General features: G+C 49.0%; 1 protein-coding gene across 12 annotated transcripts in view; it reads left to right on the plus strand.

Moving 5' to 3' along the window:
• Positions 1–9178, plus strand: part of ADGRB2 (adhesion G protein-coupled receptor B2) — a 1170899-nt gene extending 1161721 nt beyond the window's left edge. For all 12 annotated transcript variants that reach the window (XM_069622503.1, XM_069622504.1, XM_069622505.1 and 9 more), the window contains one exon: positions 9005–9178. In XM_069622503.1, coding sequence (XP_069478604.1) covers positions 9005–9178 — 174 coding nt within the window. The remainder of the gene's footprint in view (positions 1–9004) is intronic.
• The last annotated feature ends 2075 nt before the right edge of the window (positions 9179–11253 follow it).

Consider the following 11253-nt stretch of genomic DNA (forward strand, 5'->3'; position numbering starts at 1 on the left):
CAAAACCAGTTCCAAGTCATCTCTTACACTCCTCTTGGTTTCTTGGCAGCTTGTACAGATTGCTTTATTCTGCCTCACTTCAGCAGTCGCTTTCAAACATGTAGCTTTCCTTGGCTTTCCCAGATAGTGTATGCCAGTCTAGGCGCAGTTGTCTGCCCACACGCTCCACCCATTACAGATCATGCAACCGGTAACCCTAGACTTTCTTGCCCACAGGTTCTTTTGTAATTACATCTGTGTTCAGATTCACATTCACTTGGCTTTCACCATTGGGTCCCTCTCACAGCCTGCCCGGGCCTTGGCGCCACAGACTCTCCTGGAAACTTGCCGGCATCCTGGTTTCTCGGTAGCCTCCTTCTCCACAAGGTATCTCTTCCTTCATGCCCGCATCGCTCGCCGTGGCTCCTCTACTGCTGGTCTCACTCCTTTTTATACACCTGCAAACATTTAACAGGTTGCAGGTGTGAATCCTCAGGCCCAATTGCCTCACCATAGGTAGTGAAGTTCTCTGGACATGCCTAATCCTTTCAACATTCCGCAGGCCTCTTCCTCGTGTCAGTACCAGTGTGGTGAAATTACATATTAGTGTCTACCACTCCTAGTCACCTCTTCCTTGTCCCAGTACTATAGTGGTATGAATGAGGGGTAGCGATTGATAACAGACTATGAAGGCAGTGGGATGGGGAGGTTGATTATTACAAGGAAACAGGGGATATCATGTCTCGCCTGTGGCCCTCCTCTTCTTCACCCTCTTCCTATGGTCTCTAAGTCAATAGCGTATTTGGTGTTATCCTGGACAAAGGGAAAAGGGTAGCAATATCCCATAAATGTGGCTGGGACTGAGGGTTCATCATGCAATAGAAATGGGGGATACCACATCTCACCCAAGGATATCCCTCTACCATTCCCCAAGTCCCCCCTACCCAGGTGATCCTCCCTCGCATCTCCACGCCCAGGGTCGAGATCCAATAACAATGACCCTTCCCTGGCTACCTGAGCAGGGGATGTTGCGGAGAAGAAGTGAGGACGGCCTCAGGTTGCTCACACATTGCATTTCAGTCTCAAACTGGACCAGGCTCCACCAAAGGTTTGTGGGCAAAGCTCTCCCCTCACCTATACAGAAGGTGGATGCTTTCTCCAGCTTCTGTGGGACTTCTACACTGCTTTGTTGACGTTTCCTTCCCTCCTCCTTTCTTTTCCCCTCTTTTTCAAGTGCAACCTCTTTCCCTCCCCTCGGCTCTCAACCTCCTCCTTCTTAGTCTTTCTCTCCCTGAGCGCCAACCCTTTTTTTTCTATATCCTGCTTCCTGCTTCTTCTGGGTCCTTTCCTCGAAAAACACCACCCCTCCCTTCCCTTATACTCCTTCCTTCCTCCTGCATCTTTCCTTCCACCTGCACCATCCTCTTCCTCATCCTCCCGCTCTCTCCTCCCCCTTCTTCCTGCCTCGCTGAGCTCAACTGCTCTCCGTGGATGGACTTCCAAAGCCACCTGCCTAAGATCTGTCCCCACCCCCTTCTCGTATGAGCCCTTTTATATTCAGGATCATACAGGAATTGGGGCACTAACGACTTTAAGGGACACCTAGGCCTTTTGACAATGGAAGCACAGGATTGGTTCATGGACATTGAGTCTTACCCAGTCCATCGAATGGTGGTTGGGTTACCAGTTTCGGTTCTGCAGGCCGATACTTGGACTAGGAGGGATGTCATTTTTGGATCTCTGGTTTGGTATTTGTGTCTTGGCTTCCTGCTACCGTTGCCTCCGGTTTCCCGGTCTCCAAGTGGCCTCTTCCCTGTACCATGCCACAGAGCCCACATAGTCAGATTGTTATTGCGTCTACAGTGTGATGTGCAGACCACCGCTCATTTGTAATCTTTCTCTCCGATATTCTTTGAGTAGCCTAAGGTCTGGGTTTATCGTCTGATATTTTAGAATCTTATTCTGAACCTTTTGGGGTGGATGCAGGTAGATTGGATGCGGTGGGTGAGAGACTACTGGGAAACCCCTCATATACCAACTCTGTGGTCAGCATCATGGAGCAGACAGCATTCCACGCTTCGAGAGCGTTCCACCCAATTTCGTGAACTCTTGTCTGCGACTTTGTCACATATCCTAACCCCTTCCATTAGTCTCCCCTCGTTTTTCCTAACTTGGGGTAGCTTTGTGATTCTTTGTGTCTGATTTCTTTCCCCCCTTGCAACAACCTTCGCTAAATGAGCTCAGAATCCTGGGGCAAAGTCAAGGGGGCCGCAACTGCATTCCCCATTCAAGCCAGGGTCGGGTGTTCTGAGGGTTCTACGTTATTTCGCCGCAGTATTTTTAATCGCGGGTTTTTTCATCGCCGTTTTTATTTCGAAAAAAACTCATCGTTTTTTTATTTTATTTTTTGGGGGGTTTACCAAACCCCCTTTTTTTTTTTATTCCCTTACACCCACAACCATACATTTAATTTTTTAACCCCCCTTTCCCAAAATAAAAACGGCGATGAAAAAACACGCGATGAAAAATACATCTGTGAAATGCGTGTATACCGTTCTCTGATAACGCTACGGGAACCGGGATGGGTTCTCCTCACTCGAGAGTGACCCTGCCCTATCCTTTGAGAGAATAGCTGGATGATGGTGCACGGCACTTTATATCCTTGTAAGCTGGCATCATTGATGCTCCCACAGACCAGGTTGTCATTGCACCTTAAGTGCTTATGGGTCTTGGGGTATCCCTCCCATTCTCAGTGGATGCAGGTGATTTGTTCAGCTTTATGAGGAAACATTAGATTGGCCACTGCCACCATAATTTGGCAGCTGGATAGCCTAACTGCATGGGGGAAAAGGAACTGTCCGGGATTGCTGGGAGGCAGAGGTTGCTCACGGAGGAGGCACCAACCCACACATGCCTGCTGGCACTGCATTTAAATGTAGCTCAGGAACCTTTGCTGTAAAATAGTTCCACTCCTTTTTTTCCACATAGAATGTACTCCCACACGCATCTAGAGCAAAATCAAAGCCTTGAACCATCAGAGGGAGTTCAGGTCATGGCTGCAGCGATAGAAACTATAGTGACCAGTACTTTTCTTCCTTTGGAAATTTGACATCTTAATGGAAGTGGTGTGTAAGGAGATGGCCCTCTCCATGAATCTAAGGGAAGCAATACACTGGCCTTCTTCCACTCTGCGACCCCTCCAGCTAATCCAGAACAGGGCAGTGAAATGTATCCTTGGCCTCAAGCCCAGAGACAGCCTCTCTCCTGCCCTAAAAATTCTTCACTGGCTCCTGGTTGCTTCTAGGATTAAATTCAAATCCCTCTATCATCCACAAGGCTTCCTGGGGACTGGGTCCACACTATCTGCAACTATCTCTTACTTAATATTCCCCCTCTAGACCCCTGCGCTCCTCTGGCACCAACTCTTTGTGTGTAAAACATTTCGCTAAACAGAGATCAGGAGGTCAATCGCTTTCCTCAGATGACTTCCTTCTTTGGAACTGCCCCCCCCCCCCTCTTCATCTTGAGCAGGAAAGTCAGCACAGCTGGTGAGTCGGGAGACTGATAGCATACCGGTTTGTGTTAGAACCAATGTTGCAAGCAGAAACATTGTATGAAGAAATCTGCAAAGAACAGAGTGTGAAGTGTATGTGATGAGTGACACAAATATAATTGAATATCCAAGGAGTGACAGAACCTTTGATGCTAAAATAGATACCATATCCGGCAGTGGTCTGGCATCACGTGGGTGCTCATTTGAAGGTCTGTTAGCTATGCAACAGAGATAGAAATTGTGAAATCTAAGTGGTCTTGCAACGGGTCCTGTGCACATTCGAAAGTCTTCGATAGCTAATACGACCTGCAATTGGTCCGAGCCCGGCTGAGGGAAAATAATTGTGTAAGAGTAATGATCTGATCCCAGCTGTGGGGATCCGGGGTGAACCATGAGTCACACGAGAAAAGATATTCTATAAACATTGGAGAAGGCATCTGAGCCTGGATGAGGGGGATCCAGGGTGAAGAGTGACTTAACTGGCTTGAGTACTTTTAAAGGAACTTTTTGTTTATTTTGGTACATACAGCCCTCTAAATCAAGAGACTATGATAACTTTAGAGACTTGAGCACAGAAGGCCCTGAAGTTGATAATGGAACAGTGTCCTTGTGTTGAGGAAGCCAGAGAGTCTGCTATGCACCAATGTAACCGCCTTGTTTCATGCTGTAAACGTGGGGAAGAGAGGCCAATGGGCTGAACATCCCGACTTAACATTTTGTGAACACTTCTTTCTTTTCATGACTACCCCACACTATTTGTATTTAGAGGTAAGGATTGGCAATAGGTTTATTTCAGTACTTGCCCTTTTAATTTGACGAGACTGCACTAGGACTGCATTATTATTATTGGATGGTCGTAGCTTGCTCCCATCTGTAGATTTAGGATTAGATTGGCGTTCATCACACCCTTGTTCAATAAACACCCTTGAACTGTGGTCACTTACGTCTGTCTTACTTTGATACCATGCCTTCCTTACATCTGTTAAGGGGGCTGCTCTGTCATAGGGCCGCTCTGGCAAGGGGCAGCAGAAACCTTTCAGTTTTAGAGCTAGAATTGTAGAAATGAGACGGATAGGAACCTATACTCTGCTCCCACCTACATGTCTGGAAAAGTGACATCAGCAGAACTGCGCCACAGGAAGGAGCTTTCATTTGGCACACACTTTACAGTTAAAAGGTTTTTATTTTCAGTTGCATGATTTACTTAGGGCAGAGAACTAGGATAAAAATAAATATTGGCTTTAGAGTTAAATTATGTTACTTGCTTAAAAATACTCACACATGGTATGTTATTACATTATTACTCCTTACCTTCAAATAATAGGGAGTAAAATACTCCGACTTTAAAATGTTATCTGGACCCTTGATTGCTTCCTTTCATTAAAAGGTTTGGAACAGAAAGGCCCTTGTTCCGATGGGCAAGCTTCACTGCCGTGGTCATGCAGGGTGGAGTAGGTTATGCAAGGTGGCTGCACTGCTGTGGTCATGCAGAGTGGAGTAGGCTATGCAGGGTGGCTTCACTGCCGTGGTCAGGCAGAGTGGAGTAGGTTATGCAGGGTGGCTGCACTGCAGTAGTCATGCAGAGTGGAGTAGGTTATGCAGGGTGGCTGCACTGCAGTGGTCATGCAGAATGGAGTAGGTTATACATACAGGGTGGCTGCAGTGCTGTGGTCATGCATAGTGGAGTAGGTTATGCAGGGTGGCTGCACTGCTGTGGTCATGCAGAGGGAAGTAGGTTATGCAGGATGGCTGAAGTGCTGTGGTCATGCAGAGTGGAGTAGGTTATGCAGGGGGGCTGCACTGCAGTGGTCATGCAGAGTGGAGTAGGTTATGCAGGGTGGCTGCAGTGCTGTGGTCATGCAGAGTGGAGTAGGTTATACAGGGTGGCTGCAATGCCGTGGTCATGCAGAGGGGAGTAGGTTATGCAGGATGGCTGAAGTGCTGTGGTCATGCAGAGTGGATTAGGTTATACAAGGTGGCTGCACTGCTGTGGTCATGCAGAGTGGAGTAGGCTATGCAGGGTGGCTGCAGTGCTGTGGTCATGCAGAGTGGAGTAGGTTATGCAGGGTGGCTGCATTGCCGTGGTCATGCAGAGTGGAGTAGGTTATGCAGGGTAGCTGCAGTGCTGTGATCATGCAGAGTGGAGTAGGTTATGCAGGCTGGCTGCACTGCCATGGTCATGCAGAGTGGAGTAGGTTATGCAGGGTGGCTGCACTGCCGTGGTCATGCAGAGTGGAGTAGGTTATGCAGGGTGGCTGCAGTGCTGCTGTTTATGCCCCATCCATCTGGCATCCCCTTTGGCCAGGCATGGATTGGGTAGGAGCAGTTTCCTCATTGTCCTCTGGGTTCACCATCCTGCAGTGCTAACTTACGTAGGCAACTGTGGCACAGGGAAGGAGGTTGGAAAGCAGTGCCATAGGTGCAGTATTTCTCAGAGGAACCCAGTAAGCGCTCAGTATGGGACCAGCTTCCCTTATGCCCCAGGGCTCCACATAGGTAAGCTGGCCGGAACCAGAGATACCATGGAGAGCAGCATCAGGGAAGTATTCCCAGCAGGCCACCTACCCACTGAAGGCCAGCGTCACATGATGGTGCTTCTGAGGGTCATCAAGCTATCTTTACTATACTGATGGTAGTGTGGCCTGCAACTCTCCAGTACAGACCTTCTGGCCCACTGGTGATTACTTGTTGGGCTGCATCATCAAGTACTCCCTCCCCTCCTCATCTTCAGAGCCATAAACTGGCCTTACTGTGATTTATACAAGTATCTAACACAGATCATTAGGCTGCCACACTCCTGTAGCACACGTATATCCCTATAGAATTACAACCTTATTCACATGCACTTATCACCACCTGGTTTTGACATGCCTATAGCTGTCCTGTACAGTTACATTATTTAACTCCAACTAGCTCTATGAGCGCTTTGAAGCACTGCACTTGGGTCCTTCCTCTCCTCTATCTCTATCCTACCTGTGGTGTTCCCCAGGGGTCTTACCTCTCTCCCTGTCTTTTGAACCAATACCTGGCACTTCTTGCACACTGCATTCCCACTCTCTGCCCCAACTTTCAGTGCTATACAGACGGCACCCAACTCATTTTCAGGCTCCCTTCTGCCACTTCTTTCCCTTCTTACATCTCTGACTGTCTTTCTGCTATCCAGGAGTGGTGTGCCGCCAATGATCTCTGCCTTAATGCAAGTAAGACTGAGATTCTTCACATCAGCACACCTGCTCCCTCCGTTCCTGTCACTCTCTGGCTGGCCTCCCTTGGCCTTCTCCCGCTCCCACCTGTGAGGCTAAAAGCCTCAGGGTCATCTTTGATTCCACACTTTCCTTCTCTCCTCACATCTCTGAGGTCTCTAAGAAGTCACACTACCAGCTGTACCTCCTCAGAGGTATTCTTCCTTTCCTCTCCTTCCCCCAGAAGCTCACTGTCTCCAGAGCTCTGGGTCTCTCTAGGCTGGACTACTGCAACAGCCTCTTTCTCAGTCTGCCTGCGTCTACTCTCCGCCCTCTGCAACTCATCCAAAACAGGACTGCGAGACTTGTCCTTGTCCTCAAGCCCAGGGATCGCATCTCTCCAGGACTGAAATCTCTGCACTGGCTCCCAGTGGCAGCGAGGATTAAGTTCAAAACCCTCTGCATTGTCCACAAGGCCTTCTGGGGCCTATGGCCTCAATACCTTCAACTCTCTCTTCCTAAATATCTTCCTTCTCAAGCTCTTCGCTCATCCACCTCCAACTCTCTCAGGGTCAGTCGCTTCAGCAAGCAGCGAGTTGGTGGTAGATCTCTCTCTTCTGCTGGGGCCTCCCTCTAGAACAGCCTCCTGGCCCCTCTGAAACTTGAGAACCATCTCCATTTCCTGAAGCACCTCAAGACCTTCCTCTTTGCTTCTGCTTTCTCTCCACCTCTCCCCTGCTGATCTCTTGGCTGAATCTGAAACTGCACTGGTTACCTGGCTTCCCTCTGATCTCGGGCCCGGGTCCCCTCCCCGCCAGTTGCACACCTGCACTGCCCCCCTGGCAACCCTTGCACTCTGGGACTGTTCTCCATCCCTACAGCCCCGACTAGCACTTGACACCGGATGGCTGCACTTTTATTTATTTATTTACCCTTTATTTATCTCACTGTTATCCTATGTACTGCTCTATCCCGTCCCCATTCCCTCTACACTTTTCCCCTTATACCCCCCCGTCCCCTGCACATGCACAATCTCAATGTCACCTGGCCTACTAGGTTGTCTTCCCTCTGTTTCCCCTCCCAGGTCTCGTCGCGCCTTGAAACACTTGTCTATAGGCGTGTTATAAATGCCATATCATATCATATAGACAGCGTACAAATAAATAATTACCCTTTCTGCAGCGATCACAGCGGCCAACATGCATGTCCGTCTGGGTTCAGATTTGATCATTCCTGAATTAGCATAACACACCACAGAGAATGGTTCTAAGGGGCTGCAGAGGCCTGTGGCGTGACACACATGTGATAGGTATGTGCATGTAGGAGCACCTATTGCTCATTTTTTGCATGTGATATGGATGGATGAGGGCATGAGTTATCCGCGCTTCTTTCCGGATCCGCCTTCTGTTTACAGAACAGATTTGAAAGAGGTGGTGGATTGCCCTGTCCTGTGTTCCCTCGATTTACCTTCTCTCCTGTCCTTCCACATTTCACGATTTTCATAATAAACTCTGTTCCGAAGGGTAGGCGAATAGAAGGCTGAGTGACCATCCCGCCAGAAGTACAGCTGGGTGGCATAGATGGTCAGGTCAATGCAAGAATAACAGTTGATGCATCGGTCCCCTGAAGGCCTCCTTAGCCATCATAGCTTACTTGGAATGGGAGATCTTGAATGCCAGATCGCCTCTTGCCCACCCATTCCATGGTGTTCTCTGAAAGAAGCAGCTACGACCGTCCTGCACATCTCTCATTTCCACAGTGTCTTCTCCTTACTCTGATATCTTCTATCTCTTGTGCTGTATCATACTTTTTGCATGGCGCCTTCTCTGTAGTAAACAATGGCCCATCCTTCTGTGTCCGCCATTCACTCATCCGGAGGGCTTTACGTTCTCTTTCTTTGCTGCTTTGTCTTCCATGTCTGTGTTCTTCTCAGCCTTCCTTCCATCGTGTTCCCTAGATTGTCCACCCTCCTGAATCAGGGGTCTGCAAGCTTTGCTTTGCTTTACCAAATGTTTTGCACTACAACTCCCATCAGCTCTAGCCAGTATAATCAATGCAGAGGACTCCTGGGAGTCTTAGTCCAAAATCTCTGGAGAGCCAAAGGTTTCAGACCCGGCAGAGTCTGAATAGTGATTATATGCAGCGTACATTGCCAGTGGTTAGGGAATGGATGCCACATAAAGCCAATTGTGTCATTACTTGAGGTTGCTGCTAAGCGCCCTCCATGTGCACTCAGTACAATTCCCTTCCCGTGTCCTGACTCTTCCTTCTTTTCCTCCTTGCTCTCCAGGAGAAGACCAGCCCTGCGCAGCACCAGCAGCAAGCGTGGGAGAGCTACCGAGCCTCCGTACTCAGCACCATGACGCCCAAGCCGATGGACAGACTTGAGCTGCACTGTGCGGATTGGGAGCAGCCCTGCGTCACATTGAGCCTCTCCGAAGGAGACTTTCAGACTGAGGTGTAGCACAAACCTCCTCCCAACCACAATGGGGACACACAGACTGCAGGATCTGCAGGGACCTATAGATATCTATTTTCACCCCACCACTTTGAGGGTGGGGCAATGAGTGCTCCTCACTCCTCGTGAACTCTCACAAGGACACGACCGAGGGTCTTTGGTTGGATTGTGGCTTCCCCTCCCCACAAACATTTCACACACTTTTACCTTTTTTCTTTTCATGTTTCTCACTGACAGACACTCAGATTCACTGTCTGAAAGGCCAACATGTTGTCGTGGTTCGCTTTGGTGTCTAAAGGCTACAAGAAAATTGATCATCGATCATGCTGTCCACTCTTCAAGGAACGCAAGACCCAGAACCCAAGGAATGGGGCATTTGCTTCTTTTTTTTTTGTCTGAAATAAAGCCTTGGTCATGGTGTCACATCAACACCATCACTTGTGTTGCCTTTTCACCCACGCGTGTGCAACCTCAGGGGGAACAGCATCATCCCGCCGCGGCCGAGCCTGGTAAAGCGGGCACCTTGGACTGGACTTCGCCTCGCGTGTCCTCTGAAGGTTTCCCTTATTCCCTTTTCCACAGCCATCCTGTGTCCAGTGCTGAGATGTGTTTGTGGTCACACCCCAGAGCTTCCTCGGTGCCGCACTGTTAGTGGCAAGACTCTGCCCCCCCACTCCCCCAAGAGCTTCCGATATCATGCACTGGAGTAGACCGCCTTCATTACAGCCAAACCCGAGGCCACCTACATTTCTTGGGGACCCCGGCCTCCATCCATCTAGTCCTCACAGCTGCTTCTCTGCCATAATTGTCAGTTTTGCCTCTGAACCAAAGTGCACACCTGCATTACTTGTCTTTTTGTTCCAATTCGCCACAAAGTACAGCAGGTTTGAGTGATTGACCGAAAGATCCAATGGGAACTGAGGGTTTCCACCTTTGCCAGGTGGCCTGTCAGGGTCATTTCATTTGCCTCATCTGTTCAAGAATCAGTCTCTTGCTCCAGTGAGGCAGTGGGAGAAACCATTTAGAGGGTTGCACGTGGTCTGTTTGGATAGTAGTGAGGAGGGAGTCTATTGGTACCCCAGTGAGGTAGGACTCACCAGCATAAGACCGGACGCAGAATTTAGGAAGTGGCTGTCAATCAAGCAATGGCGTTGCAGGTTGAGTTTAAGATCACCCAGGCCGCTCCTGAGTTCTAGTTTGTTGATGGGTGCCTTCAATGATGCGTGGTGAGTTAAAGATTGTGCCGACGACCCCTGGGTGGCACTTCATCAGTGGTCCAGGGTTAGATTACGGTTATAAAGATCACAGCATTGAGGTACTGTTTGCCGATGTGGTGCAGAATCAGTTCATGGGATATACTAGTCACCCCTGGAAATGTGTCAGTGTGTATTTGCTGTGGTGGTGGGCCAGTTCAAGGGTCATGCTGGGCACACCAGTTTGGTGCATTCGTCGATGATGTGTATCTCCAGTGAAGCAGGATTGGTCCATTGATTTTTGCTGTACGGTCCTTTTCTCTATAGAATCAGCTTTTTGGCTTCACTGGCGCTTGGGATGTCTCCTGGTACTTAGTGCTTTGTACTGGTCGTACTTTTACGTACAGTGCCTTCCAATTTCCATTATGAAACAGTAAGGAAAAAGTTTAAAAAGGAAGGGAAAAGCTTGGAGACGCAGTTGCTCCCTTGCGCCCTCTTCTGATGCATCCTGATTGGCTCTTACCATTGAGATCTCCCCGTTGCAGAGTATGGAGGAAGCCACGCCACAGCTGTCTTTTCAAAACTATCATCATTGCACCAAATGTTCTTTGGTGTGTTCTGTTTTGGTAAACAGTTTCAATGGGGTCACAGGGTTGTCGCTCGTTTCAGACTTTGAGCAGTGCTGCCTTAGAAGTAGTCCCCCGATGCTGGCTCTTATGCCTCTTCCTCCCAAAACGTAGTGTCCGCTTGCTGTTCCCCGAAGAACACCTTGTGTGGGAGCTCACTAGTTAAGCACTTGGTGCCAGCCTGCACTTTGCAAGTTAAAGTCCCACGGCACAGCCGTCTCAGCCCTTCATACTTCACAGGTCGATACATGGATTGCCACCT

The sequence above is a fragment of the Ambystoma mexicanum genome, chromosome 11, assembly GCF_040938575.1.
Source record: "Ambystoma mexicanum isolate Mex_15411 chromosome 11, UKY_AmexF1_1, whole genome shotgun sequence".
NCBI classification, from domain to species: Eukaryota; Metazoa; Chordata; class Amphibia; order Caudata; family Ambystomatidae; genus Ambystoma; species Ambystoma mexicanum.